Below are 22,968 nucleotides of genomic sequence, written 5' to 3'. Positions count from 1 at the left end.
GCTGCAGGCAAAATTTTCATTAAGTACAGACATTTCATGTCAGCAAGGCTTGGTTTGGCAAAGGATCCTGCATGGGTGACTCATGGGACATCTTACACAGATGGGAACCCATCAGCAGGGACAGAAACCCTGACGAGCCCTCTCCTCTGCCAAAGACCACTGTTGAGCAACTAAAAGCACGTGTGGCGCGAGGTCTTTCACATAATCTGGCCCATTTCTGCCCTCTTCTGTCCCTCAGGAAGGTTTTACCCTGCACTGTCATGTTGCCCTCACCTGTGTCCCCCACCGCACACACACACGCCCTGTGGCTGGCACAAACACCTCCACCATGGACCTGGATGTCTCTCTGTACATGAGGCTGCCACCTCCTCACCATAAGGTGCAATTTTGTTGTCAACTGGTGAAAGAAAAGCCCATTACCTCCTTTTCTTCCCAGCAACAAGCAACTTCCTTCCTCGAGTATCTGTCAGGAATTTGAGCAGGGAAGCTGCTCTTGGTGGTTGGTTCCAGCCATGCCTGGGGGTCTGGTCCAGGCTCCTCACTGTGACTGGGGCCCATTTATGTGGCCCTGTCCTCTGGCTCAGGTGGTGCCCAGCTGTGATGATGATGTTGATGATGATGATGATGATGGTGATGATGATTTTGGAGTTTTCTTGCCCATCTGCACAGGCACTGCCCTGTGCCCAGTGACCTGTGCGAGGCTGGGAGCTTCCCAAGCCACGTGCCCATCTCTCACGGCAAGCTCTAACTTCAGCTAATGAAGTGAGTGGCTGACAGGCAGATGTATGAGAAATCAATGTGGCAGGGTTCTGTGGGAGTCTGGGAGCCCATGCTAGAACAGGCAGCACCGATGGATGTGGCTTTGCAATGTCACCTCCAGAACATGTGTCCCTCATGGCAATTCCCTCAGTGTAACTGATGGCCCTCTTGGGTGGGAAATGCTGGTCTGTTGGGACATCAGGGCTGGCAGTACCAGGCTTAGGCAGCACAACCCACTCCTGACTGCCCAGCCTGGATGTTGTAGCTGTGAATCTGCAGCTGAACATCCTCTAAGCTACTCCTGTGGCTCTCCTGGGCAATCAGTGGAAGCTGAATGGGTGACAAGTTGCAGAAGTGCATCATTCCCTCTGCTGATTCAGGAACAAGTGTCTGTGCAGACAGCAGCAGCGTGCCACGTTCTCATGGGCAGGCTTGTTACTGACTGCTCTGACAGCTGCTTGTGTGTTTGTCATTTTCCTGGCCCACTGGAGACACCACCACTGACTGTGTGCAGAACTTCCTGGCCATTCCAGCTCTGAAAGAGAGCTGAGGAAGTGAGTGCTGGACTTGTGACATCTCTGCTCCTGGAGATCTGTCCCTGCCAAGAAGTGCCCTGGATGATGTCCCCTGTCCTCTAGCATGTCCTGCCTGAGTCTTTCCAGAGCTGGCTGCTGATGCCCTCCAGGCTCCCATGGTCCTTGCAATGCTGGTTGCTTGTCTGAGCCAGGAGAGGGGTTTCTGCCATTTCACTGAGCTAAGCAGTGCAGTGCAGATTGGGAGTGGTAGGATTTTTTCAAATACACTTGGGATTTCCACTGGTGTGTCATGACTGTGCAGATGTTTTGGTTCAAAAGGAATGCAAAGGTCCATGGAGATCCTCACCAATAATTTCTGATGCCATTTGATCCTTTGAGGGAAAAGGCCAGTGCAGACAGGAGAGCTGGGAGTCAGATCCTTATATCTTTGGCCCATGCTGTGCTCATCTCTCCTGTGGTCAAAAAAATACTCATAGAGAAATATTTTGCTGTTGATCTCTGTCCTGCTCCTGGCACCCTGTGCCAGACTGTTCTAGCTCATTACCTACTTACCTGTCCCTGCACACTTGTGGGATTGCTCTCAGGGTGCCTTCCCCAGCTGGCATTTTGCTCTAAGCTTTGCTCTCTTCTTGTCCTGCTTTTGCCATTGTGCATTGTTGTAGCAGCTCTTCCCTAGAGCATCACCAGCCAAGAGGGCTTTTCCATGGGCTGTTGTAACTAAGGGTTATGTGTGGGAATGCTGTGATAAAAGACCTCTTCAGTTTGAATGAAATAGCTTAGTTTGAAATGAAAAGTAAGTCCTGAAGGAGAGCGAGGGCAGAGCTTTGTATGGCACAAAGTCCACAAAGTCACCACCCCTCTCCTGTTGCTGCTGGGTGTCTGCAAGAGAAGAGGTGGAGCTGAAATTCTGCAAGACCTGTTTACTCTTTGATTTCCAGTATACAGAAATAAGATGAAATTCCTTCCCTCAGCAATTGCTTGGACTGCAGACTCAGGGAAGTGCTGTTTCTGGCACAGAAGTGCCGACAGTCGGATGGGTCATGGATGCCCTCAGTCTTCATGGCAGAGCAGAGCTCCTTAGCTCAGGTGAGATGGACCCAACACCAGTGCAAGGAAAACCCAGCAGCATCAGCCCTGGTTTGCTGTAACTTGCCCCATGGTATTGCTGGAGGAAGGAACAGGGAGGTGTGTCAGGACTGGTGATTTATGTCAACACAGGACCTCCATCCCCGTGATTCTTCAGAAATTGTTCTTTCCCATCTGCAGCATGACTGAGGGTCAAAAGAGGAAAAAATGAATCCAGCTGTTCCAAGGGCTGTGGTGTTGTGCACTCATAGGATCTTGAGTGTTTGGCTTAAATACCCTTAAATCCTGCAGACATTAGGTTATGGCAAAAACACCACTGTCAGCCCCAAATCAAAGCTGATTCTTGGCCTCTGTCTACAAGGGGCAGCTTGGAAACACCCTCTGTATGGACCCCAGATTCCCAGGAGGTGAAGAAAATGTGTAATGGTTTAGAGGCTGCTTTTATCCTTTGGTTTTTTCCCCTGTGTCTTGTGTCTTTGGGACTCCTGGATCCTGGCCCTGCAATGACACAGCATGAGGGGTTTCAGGGCTAAGAAGTGTCCCTTTGATTTTCTGTTATGCACTACCACACCTTTTTCTGGAAGAGCCCCTGAGGCACAGGAGACAGAGATCCTAAATACAAATTTCAGCATGTACTTGTGCTGTGGGGCCTCTGGTCTCCCCATCCTGCTGTGTCCAGCTGGGAAAGTCCAGGGACAGATGCTGCAGGCAGTGCTGTGCTTGAGCCTCAGGCTTGCAGGCAGTGCTGTGAGCCTCATGCAGCCATCCTGGCTCTGCCCACGCTCCACCTCATTCCCACCACGTCCTGGACCTGGGAGAGGAGTGAGAGGCAGGGACTACATGGAAGGGTCCAGCAGGAGGAGGGGGACATCAGTGCCCATCCTGGATTGCTGTAGCCAGCAGTCCTTACTCTAATGCAGGATGAAAGGTGCAGTTGCCTGGCCCTCCTCCTTGGCACTGACCAAGCCCTGCCAGGTGCGTGCAGGACCCTGGAAGGGGCTCTGCAGCAGGCAGAAGCTGTGATGGAGATCAGGCACGCTCTAACAATAGTCTGTCTTATTTTCACATCCTTGCTGTTTCTCAAACACCATTAGGAGGTAATCCTTTCCTCCAGGATTGCAGTTTCATCCCAGGGACAAATTTGCCTCAGCAATTTTTGCTGATTGGAAATTCACCCAGAGAGCAGACTTGCCATTTGTTCTGCCTAGCCATTTTCCCAGCAGCCTTGTGCAGCAGAAACAGCAGCAGCACACGAGTCTACCCAGCACAGGGCACTTGTTCACACCCTGGAATGATCACTTGGAAAACTGCATAACACCACCACCTCCTGGCAGTGGCACTTAAAGCCCCGTTATTCTGCTTTATTCTGTGAAGTCCTATTGCTGTTGCATTTAAGCATCAGATTTTTATTTTTTTTAATTGGCACACAGATTTTTTTTTGTGAGGGAGAGTTATTTTGTGAGGCTTTGAGGCGTGCCACACATGACAAGCCAGAGTACACCCATAGGAAGTTTATGTCTTGATGTCTCTGCTCCCCTCAGAATTTAAGAAGGCACCTCTCTTAATTAACTTTCCTGAGGGGATTTTTCCTGCATGAGGCCAGGATGCAATGTACATTTTAATGGAAGCTGTCAGGAAAATTATTGATTTTGTTAGTAATGTTTCTGAAATTGTGCCATTCTGGTAATTCTATCAGGTTCTCTTTGAAAGCTTAACTGAGAGCATTTTTATATCCTTCATTAGTTTTTTAATACATGATAATTTCCCCTAACTCATCAACGCAAAGCAAGATCAGCTGCCTGCTCGGTAACCATTTTTCCTGTGTACAAACCTATTGCAGCAATAATTACAAACTGAACAAATTATTACAGATATTCATTATAAAATACAATTACACTGAGCCGTGCTGCATTGTTACACTTTTCACAGCCATCACTTGCTCTTGAGTAAATGGTTTCATTAAAAGCATGAAGGGCAAACTTAATACACTTCTGACTCACAGCAAACAGCACAAGAAATCATCCTGGCTGTTCCTCTGAGTGCTTGAGGTGTTTGCCCTGAATGAGTAGAAAATGTTGACTCTGCTGCCAAATACTTGTCAGCTTAGCAGAGGGGCTCTGGGTGGCCAGTGCAGATGTGCAAGGAGAGGAGAAAGCCAGAAATCACGGCAGTGTGGCCTCAATTCCACTCCCCTAGAGTGTGGCTTTCTTCCATGTTTATGGGTTTTCAGTGCTGGGACCTGCCAGGAACAGCAGAACCTCCTTCATCATGTCTTGGAGCGGCCTTGGGGCTGCTTCAGCTTGTGCTGGGTGCTCGTGGAAAGTGCAGAGGAGCCAGGGGTGGGATGAGAAACTTTTCTTCAAAGGACAGGGCACAGGCTTGGGCAGGGAGGGAGCAGTGGGGAAGCTGGTTTAGGTAAAAGCATTCACAGGAGCATGACAGTGCTGTCAGCTGAGTGTGGGGGGAAAGCAAACCCAGGCAGAAGCAAACACAGGAATACAATCACTGCCTTGGCTTTTTGTTTTGTGCTGTTACTTGTCTGGATCAAGATGAGAGCCAGGAGGAGGTCCTGTCCCCACGGCAGTGCCAGGACAGTGAGCAGAGCCTCCAGGGCGGAGCAGAGGTGCTGGATTTCTGTCTGTGTTGTCTTTGCAATGGCTTTGCTGTAGGAAGGACCACAGTAGCACAGGTCCACCACCCCACGTTTGTACCCAGGTTTGGTCACCTTCTGGTGAGCAGCTTTCAGCCAGCTGTTTCTGTGAGTCCCTGAAAAGAGCTGAAACACCTCTGTGCTAATTTTCTTCCTTTGGAAGAGCAATTTTTACTTCATTGGGTGGCTCAAGGAGTAAATCTCTCTCCTGGTGGCCGCAGCCTCCTGTGAGGCTTTCAGCTTCTGTGGTGTGTGCTTGTGGCTGTGCTCTGAGCAGTGACTGCCTTCAGACTGTCCTGATGATGTTCCAGGGGCAAATTCAGCAACCCCTGGGTCATGTTAGAGGGCACAGCTGCTCAGCTCTCTAATGGGAGAGGACTAAAGCTTGAAGGCTTGGGAAGGGGTGTGCTGCTTGTAAAGTAAAATTTAAGAAGTAAAATCCCACCGTCAGTGAAGCTTTCCATGTGCCTGCCCTAACCAGAAAGGCCATTTTTCCTTTGCATTCCCTTCACAGAAAAAGTCCTGACTCCAACATCCCTTTTGAGCTTGTAAATCAGAGCCTCCAAAGCCCAAACTGAGCAGCTGATCATGATGTTGTTCATGAATCTGCTGAGTCTGGGGAGACAGAGCCTCTTCCATGCCCAAGCCTGAGCAGTGCATCATGCTTCCAGGGGCTTGGTCTGTGCTGGTTCCCAGTGCTTGTGCCCGTGCAAGGTGTGCAAGCTGCCCAGGGGCTGTTCTATACCACATGTTTTTGGAAAGGGACATGTCTTGCCAAGACACCTCTGGAGGAGGTTGGCCCAGCCTGACCATGCCAGGGAGGATGACACCTGCAGGCTGCTGGTGCTCTGTGGTCCATGCTGATCCTGAGGCAAGCTTGGCCCATTGGCTCCTGCCCTTTGCTTTTCACTGTGCTGTCCCTCCAGCCTGTGCCAGCAAAACCACTGTTTTCTGTCCACAGCCCCCTTTTCCTGCTCTTTTCACCTTTCTCCTCTACCTTCTTCTCCTTCTCCTGTTGTGCTCCCTATTTCTCCTCCTCCCTTTTCCCCCCTTACTCTTGAATCTCTATTTCTTCTTCTCTGTTCCAGCAAAACGATATCAATCAAGGTGATAGATGATGAGGAGTATGAGAAAAACAAGACCTTCTACCTAGAGATCGGGGAGCCCCGGCTGGTGGAGATGAGTGAGAAGAAAGGTGGGGGATGTGCTCTGGGGCTGAGCCCAGCCTGTGTGTCCCTGTCTGGCTCACTCATGTCTGGCACCTGCAACACCGAGCTCACATCCCCGGTGCCTATGGAAAAGGGCAGGAGCAAGGCCACTCCCCGTCCCCTCTGAGCACAGCCTGTCCCCAGGCCACCAAGGCACGACCTGGGCCAGGTGCTGAGGATGCTCCTGCCCTTCCCCATATGCCCCAGCGGGGATGTGCAGCCCCTTTTCCCCAGCCAACCATCTCTGTCACCACAGCACCCGGGCGGACGTGACCTGCATGTGTGTGCGATGCCAATCATGTGTTTGCCTTTGTCTTGTGTTCCCACAGGAAATTCATTACCCTTAGAGTACTTGACCGTGAGGAGTATGAGAAAGAGTGCAGTTTCTTCCTTGTGCTTGGGGACCCGGTGTGGCTACGACGAGGAGTGAAAGGTGTGAGAGTAAAACCAGACCAGCTCTCGAGGCGCTGCCGCTTTCTCTGTGTCTCCCTACTCTCACACTCCTTTCTCCTCGCACTTTGGCTCCTGGCCGTTTTGCCCTCCCTCCTTTGAAGCTTGGCCGCTGCACCTTTTTGCTCTGTTTTCTTTCCTCTTTCGTTTGGAGAGGACTCCATCCCGCCCCAGGGAGCCAGGAGTGCTCCTGGCACCACCTCGGAGTGCCCGGGCAGGGGACAGGGAGCGTCACCAGCCCCCAGAAACATTTTGGGAGTGCTGCCCTGCTGCGCCTTCATTTAATCAGAGAGAACAGACAGCCTCGACAAGTAAAAAGGGCAATGCTGCATCATTTTTATCAGAAGATAAAACAGCTTTCACTTGAGATAAAATGCATGGCCAGAGCAGTAATTTTAGTCTTTTATGCCGGCACTAGGATCCGAAAATAGACAAAAATCACAGCCCAAGTAGGTAATATCATGAGATGCAATCAGTTTAGGTAAATCAGGTTATGCTCAAATGAAGTTTCATGGCTCTGCATTGGATAATAGCTTCTCACAGGAATAATAAAAACAATTTCCTCTTTCATCACATTTCTAAACCAAAAGCCAAACTTCCCAAAAATACAGAGTTCACCTATTTTCCCATGGTTTTTTTTTTTTTTTCTGCTGGAAAATTAAATGAGGATTAATGGTAGCGGCTGGTTCTGCACACTACTGGTGGCTGAGCAAGAAGCACTTTTAGAGTTACTTAAGAGATGGACCATTGTTAAAGCCTCTGCAGAAGATTCGGTCTGTCTGCTGTGGAGCTGCTTTCTAGTTTCTGGGACATCAGCTCTCCCTCCAGCAGGCATTAGGCTGTAATATTTTTTTGATCAGAACAGAGAGGGCCCTCAGTGGTCCCCACACTGAGTGGGAACATGCCACGTTCCTCTTCAGCTCAGGAGCTAAGTCAGCTGCATCATCCCGTCCATCAGCTTCCCTGCTGGTTTACGTGACTACCTAACAAAAGCTGGGCTAAAAAGTCAGACACTGGCATGACTCAGGCACTGCAGGTGGGGTCTGTGTCATTAAATGGAGCTGGTGGCATTTGTGGAGCATGGACAGTACTGCCAGGATAAAGTTACATACACATGGACGACTCAACTCAGCAGCTCCATCCTTGCCCATAGGGACCAGTGTGGGCTCAGCCTTGCAAGTCCAGCAGGAGCAAACATGCTTTCCAGATCCAAGGTTTAAAAATTATGGTCCCAGCTCTGAAGATCCCAGATGAAATTTTTAACTAAAAATAAAAGGAAAAGGAAAACAATTTCTTATGTTCCTGATCACAAAGACAACCAGGGAAACCCAAGAGAAGCTCAGGCTTGCCAGCTCACTAAGTGAAAGGCAAGACAAAACTTTAAAGGACTATTTAAAGCAGCTATTTGCTGCTTTGGCCATGCAATTTTTAACTTTTTTTTCTTTTAAACTTGTTTCTTTGTACTTGGTTTGGTACAAGAAGCAGCGAGGCAGGAGGAGCAGTGTGCTGAGAGAGATGAGGGCATCTCTGAAATGTCACCCCTGGGCTGTGGTGGGGCCCAAGAGCCACCAGGGCACTAAGGGAGAGGCCTCTTCTTTCATTTTGGAGATCAAAAATGTTGAGCAACAAGACCCTTGAGCCAAGCCTTGCCACAGACTTTTCTTCTCCCATTGTCTATGCCAAAAGTGCAGCTGCCGCTGGAGCCATTGCTCCCCATCTGGCAGCTGGAGGAGGTCAAAGCCAGTAGCTGCTGCACATGGGACATCTTGTGTCCCTCCCCCCGGGGCAGAACTGCCTCTGAGACCAATGGAAGATCTTGCACATACAATTCAAAAGGGAGAAATGAATTTTTTGGAGTGTGTCTTTTAATCCCATATCCACCCCATGTTTGCAGTGGTTTTTATTTTAAATCCACAATCCCATGAAACATTTCTGTGTAGTGTCTTTCTCTTAACACTAATGGTATCCTGCAGCTTTACAGATCTGAAATCTCTGCCCTGGGATCTGGTGTCTTTCTGTGGATATCCCTTTTGATTTCATTATTCATTTACTTTTCTTCTTCTGTGTTTGTCTCTGTCTCCTTCACAGCCCTGTTGTTGAATGAGCTTGGTAAGCGCATTCATTTTTCCTTTCCATTTTTCTGGTTTGCATATCTTTGGAAGACAGTCAATTTTGCTTGATGTTTTTCTTTGCTCACAGCATTCTCTTTTAGGGTGGTCAGCACTTTTTAAGCAAGCTCAGGTACCTAATGCCCCATCTTTCCTTAGAGAAGAGCCCCAATGTCACCAATATTAAGCAAGGAGCATTTTTGGGGGGGTGATGCTGTTACAGCCAGAGTAAACCTGCCAGGACCCCGAGATACAAACCTGTGCCACACAAATGAACCCATCACCTCCAAACTGGTGTGGCAGAACAGGATTTCCTGGTGACTGAGAGATGCTTGTGGCTGGACAAGAAAATTCCTTTTTGAAGAGACAGTGCAAACTTTGCCTCCTCCTGTCTCAGGGAGACTTAGAACCTAAGCAACCTTTGAATTTCATTTGAATTACCTTGCTGGCCACCTCCAGGGTAGGGCAGCTGGGGAATGGGCACCCTTGTTCCCCACATACCCGCAGCCCCAGGGCAGATTTCACCCCTTCCACAGCATATATTGGACACCAAGGGGTGGCAGCTTGCAGATGTGGGTTGAAAAACCTGTGTTCAGGTCTCCCCACACTATCCCTGGGGTGTGTGTTGGGGAGCAGACCCCATGTCCACAGTGGGGCAGGGAAGGACCACCATGTCTGTGTTGATGTGCAAATGCTAATCCTCATTTATTCTCTCTCTCTCTCTCTCTCTCTCTCTCCCTTTTTCTCATTTTTGGTTTCATCTAGGTGGCTTCACCATCACAGGTATGGACTTCTACTCTTCCCCTGTCCCCCTGTTCCTTTCTCTTAATGGCCATATGCTCACCCTGCTCTTTCCTCTTGGTTTCCTCTTTGTTTTTGTTCTGTCCTGGAGGGAAACTCTGGAACGGTAAGCAGGCGCTGAGCCGCGGCCTGCCCGGTGCGGCCGGTCCCCTTAACACCGTGTCCTCTCACAGAGTGCTCTGCCTGCCACACGCGCCTAACCCCGCCTCGGCGAGGGTGACCTGTCACCCCCCCAAGCGACAAGCAACCCACTCCATGTCTTGGAGCAGGGTGGGCTTCTCCATTTGGTCCAGTTGTCCCTTCCCTGTGCACAGGGCTCTTCCCTCACTCCCCAGGCCTGAGCCAGGTTCCCGGGTGCTGCCGGAGGTGCAGGACCCCATGGCTGCTTCAGATGAGCAGCCCCTGCCCTTCCCAGCAGCAGGACTGGCTCTCCTAGCATGAGCCAGCGAAGCTTCTCTCCTTCAGCTCAACAACACAGGATGAGAAGGTCCTGGGTCCCACACATTGCCCTTCAGGAGCCCTGGAAACACAATTCAGATTTAGGAGGCTCTGGCTCCAAGGCGGGTCTCTTTGGCCTGCAGGAGGAGAAGGGCTTTCCCTCAACTCCATGCCGCCTGAGCAGACAAGGGGCATCCAGCAAGGGAGCAGCACTAACCCCGTGTGACGTAAGAATGGAGTTTACTAACTGCACGGGGACAGCTTGTAGAGTGTGTGCAGCCCCCCTGCTGATCTCCTGCTGATCACTTTAATAGGCAAGCCTGTCTTCAGGAAGGTCCAGCCTAGAGATCATCCTCTTCCTTGCACCGTGGTCTCCATCCAAGGTACCTGTGGTGTGGCACCATGTCAGTCTCACGTGGACTGACTGGGCTGTTTGCCTACTGACAGATTAACTCCAGTCCTTTTTAGCCCTGATGTTCCTCTGCCCATTCCTCAGTGGACTGGAAGGCAGTTCAGTGGGGTCTGCACAAGGGATGGTGACAAAGGGCGTGCTGCCTGCAGTCCCCGTACCCAGAGGTCACACAGATGACAGTGGAGGTGCAGACCTGCTTCACTGATCTTGTAGTCTCTCTGCTGCCTCCTCTTTTAGGGTTTGGAGCCAGGCATTGGCCTGTGGCCTTCTTACATCTGTGCTCTTCCCTCCAGCCCCGCCATCACAGCAGGCGTTGGCTGCCAGACCCCTCTCCAAGGCAAAGCCCTGCCAAGATTTCATCTGTGTCTCAGCCCAGGGGCTGCTGACAGAGCTCTCTTGCCGTAACAGGCTAGTGGAATTGCCCTGACTATACTCAGTGCTGACCTGGAGTGCTGGGGAATGGAGCAGACTTAGTGCTGATCTTTCCCCTTCCCAGCAGCCCGGTGGGAGAGGCAGCAATTGCCAAGCCATAAGCTATTCCCCAGGCTCAGGATGAGTAGGACTCCTCTGAGATTGGATCAGTTGCAGACTTCTTGGTAGCATTTCATAAAACTATCCTGTCTGTTGCTCCATGAACTCCTTCTCCACTCTTCTGTCGCTCACGCTCCCACCCAGAGGCCTCCTGACCTCCCCCTCTGACAGGAGGCCAGATCCAGAGTGACCAGCTGGGCCTGGATCACCCATGGGCTCTTTGCTTTGCAGAGGAGAATGAGGAAAAGCAGCCACTGACCAGCAAGGAGGAGGAAGAGCGTCGGATCGCAGAGATGGGGCGCCCGGTCCTGGGGGAGCACACCAAACTCGAGATCATCATTGAGGAATCCTATGAGTTCAAGGTACTGTTCACATCCTGCATCCCTGTTCTTCTTCCCCCCTCCTTTTGGGTTGGCACAGCACTGGGAGACACATGTTGATGGTATTGGAGCAAAGCGAGGCAGTGCATGGAATCATGCAGGAAACAGGAGCTGGGGTCCCAGATGCTGCAGGTTGCTTTAAAACGTTCCCCTGTTCTCACAGTGAGTTCCACACACTGCTCCTCCTTAAAGGCAGCCTTGAGTGAGCCCCAAGCCTGGCACTCCCAGTGCGAAGGGCTGATAACCCCAAATGCAAGTAATGGTTGTGCAGCTCAGCTGCTGTGAATGCATGTGCCAAGCCAAGAGCTGAAAACTGGCCATTTCATGATCTTTTCCATTTTTCTGTAGTATAAAAATATAACAGGCCACCCTTACTGTGGCTCTGAGATGGTTCAAACTCCTACCCATGAGCAGGTTTCCAAAGGTCCTTTTTAGCAGCAAGGCCACCCTTACTGTGGCTCTGAGATGGTTCAAACTCCTACCCATGTAAGTACTTGCAAAAGGAATTGCAAGTACTTACATTTGGGTCTCGAGCTTAAAATCTGCTGAGCTTGTTCCATAAACACATGCCCATAAGCAGTGGCACTGGTTTTAGCCCAGTATCTCCAATCTCCAGCCCCTAATTCTCTGCTCTGTGTCTCCATCCACAGAACACGGTGGACAAGCTCATTAAGAAGACGAACCTGGCCCTCGTGGTTGGCACAAACAGCTGGAGGGAGCAGTTTATTGAGGCCATTACTGTCAGCGCGGGTGAGTTTGGGCCACAGCTCCAGGTGAATTACGATCACCCTCGCGCTCGGCTCGGCTTGGCTGCATCAGTAACACAGACTGTAGTGGAGCAGCAGGAGGCAAAGCAGGTGGCAGAGTTATTTGCAGTGTCTGCATAAATAAGGCAGCTGATTAAAGCCTTTTGTGAGGGCACCTTGTCTCATGTGTAGGAAACCTTCTGCGTGAAGTGTGTCTGTAGCACCAGGCAGAGCAACACCTTGGCTGGTAGCAGACGGCAGAGGGGGAAAAGTCAGTTCAGTGGGAGAGATCTGGGAGGAGAACACAGTGTGGAAATGCAGAGTGGCATAAATAAGGCTGGTGTGAAGCAACAGTGCTCCCCTTCCCTGGTTCTCCCTGTACCTCTGTGGTGAGGACAACGCAATAGTGAGGGTGCAAACCCTGAAGGCAGTCACTCTCTCTGAGCCAAAATTTTCCCTTAACAAAATTTTCCCTTGCCCTGCTTTCTGGAGCTCCTGCTGCCCCAGCCAGCTGTGGCTGGAGGATTATGGCTCAGCAGCCCAATAGCTGCACGTCACATCTCTGGTTGAACCAGATCCTGTGTGATCTTATCTTCCCTCCCTTGGAGAATTGCCTTTCCCTCAAATGCCTTGCTGTGCCATTCTCGCAGGTGCCAGTGCCATGTTTACCAGTACAGGATATATTATCATTCCCATATATGTGGAAGAAGGAAGAAAGAAGGTCACCTCCAGATGTTGTTTTAACAGCTGGAAACACTATTACTTACTGGCTGGATGTTACAACCTCACAGCCCAGCCTGGGATGTTTGTGCACACATTAGGGCAAAATCAACCATCAACCAAGCTTAAATTAAATCCCTGGGGAAGGCAATTACTTCTCATCTGGCTAATTGTGCACTGAAATGCATGGGGGAGTGCTCAGCTTCCCACCTCTAACTCTTCTATACAAGGTAACCTCTGCCCATCACCAGGTAATTAAAAATGATGGCAGTACCATTTACCCTCTGCCTCTGGAAAACAAGGGCAGGATGTTGTGCTGCAGCTTTCTCCTCAGATTCTGATCCCTCCTCTTGTAGCACAGTTCTGCCCAGAGCCTCCAGGCAAGAGCCTCCCATTATTTTGGATTCAGCATGAACTTATCATGCAAGACAATCCTTGCTGCAGGTTTTGTAGCTAATATGTCTAAACTAATCTATGCCAGAACCAATTATGTAATTGCATCCCGTGTTAAAGGAAAGATAGTCGCTGATGGTTGGATCCCATTTCTGTGACACACGTAAAGACTGCAGTTATGTGGAAACCCTGTTGCCCCCATGTCTTGAATATACAGCCATGATCAGAGCTAACAGATGATTAACAAGCATTTAATAAATGGGATGTATTTTGGTGGACATGACCTTGCAGTTGTGGATCTCAGTAGCAGTTTGTCTCTGAGCTCTGGAGGTACCCAGGCTTTAGCTCCTCAAGCTTTGTGCCAGATAAGTTAAAATGCCTTAAACACTGGAGGTTGGGTTTGAGTTTTTCCCCCCACAGCTCACTCTGGACACCAGGTGAAAGTCCCTCATAACCACTTCAAAATGTACCATCCCAGCTGAGAAAAGAAATATTAAACCCACATTTCCCACCCAATGATGACTCAGGGCAGTGTTTGCAGAGGGAGGGAGTGGCAGAAGGTGAGGTCTGTGGAAGGGCAGTGCAGGTGCAGACAAGGCTGTGCCACACTGTGCTGTGCTATTCTGGGCTGTCCAGAGCCTGTCACTCAGCTCCTTTAGTCTGCTCCCAAAAGCTGTAAAGTTTCTTCCACAGCAGAAACGTTCTGGGGCTTGCAGGCCTGTTTCTGAATGCACTTCTGGGTCACCATCCAAGGCCACTCTGTGTTTCAAGTCACCTCCACAAGATCTGGCCAGCTCTTCAAAAGAGAGACATCATGGCTGCTTGACAAAATGATAGGCACATCTGGATGAGTGCTATGACAGTGGAATTCATGTTCATTTTTCAGTATGTTTCATCATCTCTGTAAAGATTCATGTCCATAGCAGTCCTGATGCCACCCTGAGCTTGGCAGAGGATTGAAATACCTACTGCAGAATTACAGCATGAGCACAGCATGGTGTATCCTGCCATTAGCAGCCTTTGCACATTGCGGGAAAACACAGGCCAACACAGGCTTTCCAGGCTGGAAAACTGTTCCTTATCTTCACAACAATGCAGAGGAATAGTTATTTATATCTGCCAAAATAATAACACTGATTAGCTGCTCTTTCTGCCATAGTGAGTTTGAAGCTCCAAAGCTTGCATCTTCCCATTGCTAAGGAGCTTCTTTCAGCAGCCATGCAGGGAGACCTGGTGGGCCACATCCTTGGGAGGAAAACAAAAAGCATCAAAGACATGGAAAATCACCAGACAAAATGCAAGAGATTACTTTAGCATGACTTACCCTTGGAATCCCGAACATTCTTGACTTAGAAACTCATCTTTGTTATTTAAGGGCAGCAGGAAAGCTCCCACTGGCTTAGTTGGAAAAGTGTCACCTCCCCTTCAAGTCTGGGAGTGGTTCCAGTGTGAGCAGGAGGAGTTTTTGACTATGCCCCAACAGCGCTGTTGTGCACTGTGCCAGGCTGGGGAAGCCCCACCGTTGCCATGCGGTTTGCCCGAGGCACGGGCTGGCCACAGGCTCTCCAGACAGCTCCTCAGAGCTGCAGGAGTCAGGCAAGGGGCCACCAGCCCCAGTGGGCTCCCTGGTGGGGTCACCCCCACACCGTGGGGACTCCCTGTAGGCTGGATGCCAAGTGCTTTTGCAGAGACAGGTGAGGTGCCAATGCCTGGAGCAGGGAAGGGAGTTCCCACTGACATCAAGGAACGGGCAACCAGAGCTTACAGGGAAGCATGTGAAGGGGCAGGGAAATGCAGCAGGGAAGGACAGCCAGCACTGATTGAGCTGGGAGGCTTTAGGGCAGGCAAAAATCCATTACTTGATCCTGGTTTGCAGCAAAGGTAAGATGAAGCACCAGAGCAGCTCAACAGCCATCAAAGCCAGCTACCTTTCCAGAGAGCTGGAAGCAACTGCAGGCACTTGTGGGAAGCAGCTCAGAGCAGCTCACAAGGGGCTTCCCTGTGGGAGTCTCCACAAGGCAGGCTTTGCACTCGGTGGGTTTGCCTGCTCCAGTCAGCTCCAGCCAGCACGAGGTTGGTTTTTTCCCACTTCTGAGAGAAGAGCTCTTGAGCAGGAGCTGAGTCCCAGAAAGCATCTGATGGTTAAACTCAGGCAGAGGTGCTGGCATGAGGCTCTGCATTTTCTGAAGGGCAGGTTGGTTTTTTAAACCATTGCCTCTGGGGTGTGTCTCTGTGCTGTGGAAAGGGGCAAGGAAAGGCTATCGAGCCACTCTGATGATTGCTCAGAAAATAAGATGTTTGGAAGTCAAGGCCTTCCAGGGCCCAAATAATGAGACACAGCATTTTGAGGACTGCAGTTTGCACGGGAACTTTGCCCAACCCTCCCCCAGGATGAACAAATCTGATCAGGCACTGCTGGTTTTCTGCAGGGGAAGATGACGATGACGATGAATGTGGGGAGGAGAAGTTGCCCTCCTGCTTCGACTACGTGATGCACTTTCTGACCGTCTTCTGGAAGGTCCTTTTTGCCTTCGTGCCCCCGACAGACTACTGGAATGGCTGGGCTTGCTTCGTTGTCTCCATCCTCATGATTGGCCTCCTGACAGCTTTCATTGGCGACCTGGCATCCCACTTTGGCTGCACCATTGGCCTGAAGGACTCCGTCACTGCCGTCGTGTTTGTCGCCCTGGGGACATCGGTGCCAGGTAAGCACAACCACGGGGCTTCTTGTGAAGGTCCATCTCCACCCAGGCTGGGGCTGAGGCTGCTCAGGGCTGTGCTCTGCAGGATCCCAAAGCACAGGTTTGAGGTATAGATGGAAATTGTTTTTCAGTCTCAGCTGGGCTGAAGGATAGAACCAGGATGTGGATTCAGTCCCATGGGAATTATTTCAAGGCCCATCCCACTGCAAAGACTGTGAAGTATCTATTTCTGTGGGCAGCCTCCGTGGTATCCACTTTCAGAGTCGGAATTGGTCTTCTGCCTGCATTGGCAGTCCTGCATGTTAAGCATCTGCTGCTTTCGCCTTGCTCTGGGTGAATTAAGTGTGAATCTGTACTCAGAGCACACTTTCCAGCATGGACATGTTTGTGTGAGATGAGGTTCAGATGGATCACAGTGGGGTTGCTGAGCTGGGGGAGCTGCTTGAAATGCAGCTTGTGAAGCTCTGGGGATTCCCATGTCAGCTTGTGTAAGAGAGCTTGTGCCTTTCACTCACCTTCTCCCATGGGCTGTGCTGGGCAGGCAGAGCCTCATTTCTGGACAAGGGGCTCTGACCCACCCCAACCATCCCTTGCATCAGTCACACCTTCCCTCACCATTTCAGACTTCCAGTTATCAGCACCCAGATGCACAAAGATCCTGAAATTGTCCTAATGCTAGCAAAGGCAAGGAGAAGAAGCAGCGGAACTAAAAAAGAACAGATCTGGGGCAAGGAACAGAATAAGGAGCATTTTTTAGACCTCTGGCAGTAGAGGCTTTAGCAGAAGGTTTGCAGAGCTTCTTCACATGTTTGACATGTGAAAATCTTCCCTCCTGCTTTTTCTGGCATAAGGTGGCATTTGAGAAGTTCCTTTTTAGCATACATTGGGCTACTCTTGTTTCGGTTGGCTCCCAGGCCGTGTTGTGTTAGCTGGGTGCTGGCTGGGCTCCTTCACACCTGCTTTCCAGGAGATGGGCAGGCACCAGAGGAGGGTGCAGAGAAATCAGCACTGACAGGGACCTTCCCTGCATTGAAAGCACTGCTCAGACTTGCAGAAGTGCATGTGGTTGTTCCTCATCCCTTCTCCCCGGGTGGCAGCCGCAGAGACATGGAGGCATCAGCAGTGTCCCACAACTCTATTACTGCACCATGATCAAGGTCTTTTCCTTACCTTAGGTGCAGTTCCATGGCAGCTTTTTTTTAAAAATAAAGCAGACTTTTGATTTCTTTGCTGCAAATGGACCCTCTTGCTGTGCTTCTATGTGCCCATCCCCTCATGTTCCAGGGAACTGGGTGCCAGGCTGCACTTTGCCATCTTACCTTAGGGCACGTTGGGGAGGAATGGAAAGGAAATTCTGTATAATATAAAAACATGAAATATGACCTTGTTGTTTTCTTTTCCTGAGCCACACTGGGCTGCCTGTACCCAAGGGGATCTGGGAGTGCAGATATGTTCAGGACTCATCTTCTCATTGTCAGCTGAGTGCGCTCACCTGAACCAACCCACGGGCTAATCCCTCCTGCTCTTCCTTCCTCCTGCAGATCCAGAGTGGGTTTGGATGTAAAATCAGCACTTCCCTCTGGTGCAGAGCAGTGTCATGCTGGTCTGCCTAAAACAAGGTTTTCCATTAATATGGCCAGCCAAGATTTATCACTGGTATTAAAGCTGGCAGAGCACCTGGGCAAGCATGCACCCACCCCCACTGTTTTTCTTCCCAAGGGATGGAGGATGACCTGGTGTACCAAGGTGTCGGGGCCTACACAAGGCACTGGACCTCAGGGAGGCAAAAGGTGCTAGAGGCCATACTGGGGGAAGCCCTGTATTTCTGACCACTGAGATTCCCCCCTGTGCATTTCCAGACCCTGATGGTCCAAGGGGAACCAGGTGGTCCCCCAGTTCCCTGGAATTTCCATTAGAAGGGGCTGTACCCTATCCCCTTACACTTTATTTTCTTTCCCCAGGTGTTGCCATTGACATTTGTCCCCAAGCTGCCCTCTTTTCCTCCGTGTTTCCTGAGGGTTTCTCCCCCTCTTTCCTTTGCAGACACATTTGCCAGCAAAGTAGCAGCAACGCAGGACCAGTACGCGGACGCCTCCATCGGGAACGTCACCGGGAGCAACGCTGTGAACGTTTTCCTGGGCATTGGGGTGGCCTGGTCCATCGCAGCCATCTACCACGCGGCGCATGGACAAGCCTTCCACGTCTCCCCTGGCACACTGGCCTTCTCCGTCACTCTCTTCACCATTTTTGCTTTTATCAGTGTGGGAGTGCTGCTCTACCGGCGGAGACCCGAGATTGGAGGTGAGCTGGGCGGGCCGCGGACTTCCAAGCTGCTCACATCCTCACTCTTTATCCTCCTCTGGCTCTTGTACATATTCTTCTCATCTCTGGAAGCCTACTGCCACATAAAGGGCTTCTAAAGGGACAATCAGAGATAGTAAATATGTGTATATCTATATATATCTATATAGAGTGATATATAGGTATAGATATAGATATAAAGCTGTGTATAATGAACAGAGAAAGAATAAAAGAGATTTGCCATGTTCACACACCTGCTGGATGGAAAGCGGCTTTGGAGCATCCTTTGAACTAGGCAGGACCCCAAAGCCAGCAGGACCCCTCCCCAGGCAGCGGCCCCAGCCAGGAGCCAGGGGCAGGGCCCTTTCTGCAACTCGACCAACAGGAGCGGCCGATGGCCACCAAGCCCCTTCCATCGCTGACTCCCACCGCTGGCCCCCGGGAAGACGGATGAGAAGGCGACCAGGGTGCGCCAGTGTGAGGAAGGCCAGAGTAGCTGGTGAGAAACAGAGCAGTGGGCAAGGGAAGGAGAGGAAAGCAAGGGTTCTGATCTCCCACCGCCATCCAGCTGCCTTCACCACTCGGGAACAGGCCCTCTGGCCCTGTTGGAGAGGAGCAAGAGACCGAACTGAAGACAAGGGGAAACTGGGAGCTTTCTAAGGATAGAACACAAACCGTTTTCGTCATTGATTTGGGGTTGGTTTTTTTGTTTCGTTTTGGCGTGTGTACAACTAGCATTTCCCACCCACATGCCCCTCACCTTTCCCTGTCCATGCTTTGGGGGTGCGCAGCCGCAGCCTCGTGTCCCGTGTCCCAAGCCGAGGCTGTGCGGAGCGGCGGGAGCCTTCCTCCCACTCCTCCGCCTCCTCGGGCATGCTGTCGTGGTACTTGTAACATTTGCATGAATGAAATGAAATCTATCTGTATATAGCATCCTATAGCGATAGTCCTTCCAACCATGTGGGTTGAGCATTGCAGATTACAAGCGTTTTCTTTTCACTGGGTTTTATTTATTTTTAGTTAGTAGGGTTTTGCTCGTTTGTTTGTTTGTTTCCTCTTAGCGGGGGTGGAAAGGATGGAAAGCTGTCCCCACTTACTGCTTGTGGCATGGGTTCATGAGAAGCAATAACAGCCATGCAGTTGTAGGTTTTCAGGGGAGGAAAACCCACACCCCAGAGACTTCAGGCTCTGTCCAGCTGTGTGGATGGGGTCCTCTGACGTGCTGAAGCCAGTGTGAAGGCCTCTCTGCCCACAGGAGGTGTTACACGAGGTCCCAGGGAGTGGGGTGAGCAGTCTGAGGGGAACAAGCGTGGCTGACTCCCAGCACCTCACATGCTTCTGCCTTTCGAGTCGGTGGCTGCCTCAAAGCCCTTGGCCCCCTGCTATTCCCTGTACCCCCAGAGGTGTAGTGACAGCCCCTGTTTCTGAGTGTTAAGCCATCAGGACCAGTCCCCAGAGCTGGTCCTTCCCCACAGCCATTTGGAGGCAGGGCTGAAGGGCTGTGTGAGATCTCCCACTCCACTGAGCGGAACCGGGACGCATCCCCCAGGAAAAGGTCGTGTTTTGCACTCTCCGAATCCGAAGTCACTGGACAGGATGAGACAGGGAGGTGTGACTCAGCATCACTCCCCTGGTGCCAGGAGTGCAGGCTGGATAGAGAGCTGAGCCAGGGAAATGTGGGTGTAGAGCTCCCCAGGGCGCAGCACGGGGCAGACACTGGGCGCTGGTGTTGAGAGAAGTCTCCTGACCCGGTGCCCTTTGCCAGGCTTTCTGACATTCCAGCCAGGCCAACTCCCAGCCTGCATGTCCATGGTGAGCTCTTCCCACTCAGCTGAAAACCATGTCTGATGCTTGTACCATAACCAGCTGGCTGGGGGTATTTGTACTCATCTTGAACTATCTGTGTAAATTTTAATTAACCTGCTGTAAGGTTTTCTCTAGGAATATGAAGTTGTGGGTTTTTTTTTTTCTTCTCGAGCCTTTTTTCACTTTTGATTTGTTTTGGGGTTTTTCTTTTTTGTTTCTCATTGTTTTGGGGGAAAAAAAATCAAACACAGGTGCAGGTTGTTCAGGTTTATGATTACCTTTATGTACAATGATTTCATTTTCATCTGTTTGGCTTCATTTTTTTCTTTGTGTGTATTGCCCACCACTATAGGCAGTGAGTCCACTAATTGTGATGATCCTTATCAATGGTACACAATGCACAGAGAAATAAAGTTTGTAATGATTCCTGATGGATCCAGTACTGCTCCTGCATATTCTCTATGGAAAACCCTTCTCTCCCCTCCAGCTGTTTCCCTTTTGTGACCATCTCTCCTTGACTCATTGGTTTGCCTTCACCGTGTTTCTGCCTCTGGCAGGGGCAGTGGTGCCTTGGCACAGCCGCCCCTGCTCCATCCCATGGCCTTCCTCCCTCTCCATCTCCATGGTGCCTCAGGCTCGGTGTCTGGGACTCACAGCCTGCTCCACTCTCAGGGGGATGCAGGAAACCACCCAGGGACAAAGCTTCAGGGCAACCCACTCTCCTGGAGCCAGGAGCTGCCTCTGTGCTGCTTCCCTGGCCAGTGCTGGCTTGCCCTAGCCTTGGGGAGAGCCGTGGGTGTGCCCCCAAGGTACCAAGCAGCTCTGTCTTCTTGTGTCCTCTATAGAACTGCTCCTGCTCTCACTGCAGCCTCACAGCGCCCTGTGCTGGGTTAAGCCATGAGCTAACTGAGGGAGAATGCAAGAGGTGCATTAGCAGGGCAGGGTCCATGGGTGCCAAAGCAGATCTGAGGCACCCCACGAGGCTGGGCTGCTCTCAAGAGGTGCCTGCCCTCGCCCCAGTCCAGGTGCCGTGGGCCATTTCAGACCCATCCGTGCCTCGGCCAGCACTGAGGAGGAGAAAAGTCTCTCCATGCCCAGAGATATTGCTCCTCCCTGTGTTTCATCTAGCATCTGTTGAGCTGTCCCCAGATAAACCCTCCCTGCAATGCTTGGGAGGTCCTGCTCTGACAGCTGAACTCAAACAGCAGCCCTGGAGATGGGCCCCAGGCGAGCACTGCCTTCAACACTCCCCAGCAGAGAGCATGGCCAGCAATGTCCATGTGCTTCTCCCAGGCACTGGATCGTGAAAGCAAAGCAGCTCTTCTGACCCAGTAACTGCATCTGCTGAAAGGTGATGTGGGTGTTTGCCCCTCATCATTTGCTTCTTCAGAATGAATTGCCTTTGCTGAAGTACTTAACAAGTCAAATGGGACTTGTGTAGCCACTCAGGTTAGCAGACAGTAAATAACTCTTCTGCTCACAGAGCTTTCCAAAGGGAATGATGGAGCAGTGCTTGCTTAGGACAAAGCCTAAATCACAGGCTGAACACCAGCCCTGTTCATGCAGTTTCTCTCTGCCAGCTCTGTGCTTTTGGGCATCTTCAACAAGTGCACAGTGTGATGTGTGCTGGTGGAGGGGTCACGGGGGAGCAGCCAGGGGAAGCGGTGTTCCCAAGGGTGCCAGGCCTGCTCTTCTGCACAGTCTCCTCTTCAAACCACACTCCAAAGGCAGAAGAGAACTGCCCTCCCCGAGAAGACACTGTCTGGCAGTGCTGGGAGGCAGCAGGAGGAAGCCCATCCCTGGCACAGTCACGCCTTGTCACAGCTCAGCTCCCTGGATCCCCTGTCCAATGCCAGAACTCTCCCATCTCTTCCTTGTCCAGCCTCCCCACCCTTGCCTGCACGGGGAGAGCATGGAGCACCTCTGATAAAGGCCTGGGCTTATGCATGTTGCCAGAAGCAGCAGTTCAAGCCCTTGGCCTCCATCCATTTCCCTGCCCCATTTGCTCTCACCCCCTCTCTTCACCCCACCAGCCAAAGGCAAACCTTTCCACGGAAAAGGATGCAGCACATGTCCAAAGGACATTCAGAGACAGCAGACACCCAAATAACTCCACAGGCCACTGCCAAGCACGTGGGGACAAGCAGAAGGAACACACTAGTGACAGCCCCAACCATCTTGGACAAACCATCCTGCCAGCTCTTCAGGGCTCAGCGGGCGTGGAGGCAAATCCCAGTCACAGCCTGAACACTCAGAGAAGGCGCAAGAAAACAGGAAAGAGCCGCAGATCTGCAGCGCCTCGTGGCTGAGCCCACCCCGGCTGTGCCAGGGCAGCACAGGAACTGCTCAATCCCAAGCTGTGAACCCCTCATCTCCAACCAACAAGGCTCCTGTCCCTGTGTCAGCCCGTGCAGGCAGCCTGCGGTGCCTCTGGGGCGAGGGGCGATCGCAAGGCTCACTTGTGCATCTTCATCCCTGCTCCTTGGAAGGACAGAGGGGAGAAGGGAGGCCTGGAGCCCGCCGTGCTCATGAGCCTGGCTGTGAGCTTGCTGCACTATTTCTGCTGCGGGCAGGGACTGGGGAGGCAGAGCCCCTGTGTTATTGTTAAAGCTATTTTTAAATTCTCGGGTAAGAATCGTCAGCGTTGGTGGCCATATACATAACTCAGGAGGAAGTTCAACTACATTCCTGGAGGGACAGAGCTGAGCATAGCCAGAAAGTGAGGAAAACTTAATGCTGGATGGTGTAATTCCAGGACAAAGCCTTGCATTATTTTCTGTAAGCTTTGGCGCCCAAGCCCACCTGGAGAAATGTGTTTGCAGAGTACCAGGAACCTCTCTGGCCTCTCTGAGCATGCAATGACCAACTACTGATGCCTCTACACGTGCTCAGCACAGCTGTGGAAAAGCTTGTTTATCCTGTAAAAAATTGACTTGCACAG

The 22,968-nt window shown here is 51.2% G+C and overlaps 1 protein-coding gene across 5 annotated transcripts in view; it reads left to right on the top strand.

Annotated features, from left to right (window-relative positions):
* The window catches only part of SLC8A1 (solute carrier family 8 member A1), a 122,003-nt gene extending 101,543 nt beyond the window's left edge, over window positions 1–20,460 (top strand). For 4 of the 5 annotated variants that reach the window (XM_041404358.1, XM_041404356.1, XM_041404357.1 and 1 more), the window contains 9 exons: window positions 6,120–6,226; window positions 8,778–8,798; window positions 9,563–9,580; window positions 9,690–9,704; window positions 10,351–10,419; window positions 11,211–11,341; window positions 12,010–12,109; window positions 15,648–15,923; window positions 17,964–20,460. In XM_041404358.1, coding sequence (XP_041260292.1) covers window positions 6,120–6,226; window positions 8,778–8,798; window positions 9,563–9,580; window positions 9,690–9,704; window positions 10,351–10,419; window positions 11,211–11,341; window positions 12,010–12,109; window positions 15,648–15,923; window positions 17,964–18,340 — 1,114 coding nt within the window. In that variant the 3' untranslated portion in view covers window positions 18,341–20,460. The remainder of the gene's footprint in view (window positions 1–6,119; window positions 6,227–8,777; window positions 8,799–9,562; window positions 9,581–9,689; window positions 9,705–10,350; window positions 10,420–11,210; window positions 11,342–12,009; window positions 12,110–15,647; window positions 15,924–17,963) is intronic. The other variant, XM_041404361.1, reaches the window with a different exon arrangement.
* The last annotated feature ends 2,508 nt before the right edge of the window (window positions 20,461–22,968 follow it).

Source organism: Onychostruthus taczanowskii, unplaced genomic scaffold, assembly GCF_017590055.1.
Source record: "Onychostruthus taczanowskii isolate IOZ18803 unplaced genomic scaffold, ASM1759005v1 scaffold21, whole genome shotgun sequence".
NCBI classification, from domain to species: domain Eukaryota; kingdom Metazoa; phylum Chordata; class Aves; order Passeriformes; family Passeridae; genus Onychostruthus; species Onychostruthus taczanowskii.
This window is presented reverse-complemented; position numbering and strand designations above follow the sequence as displayed.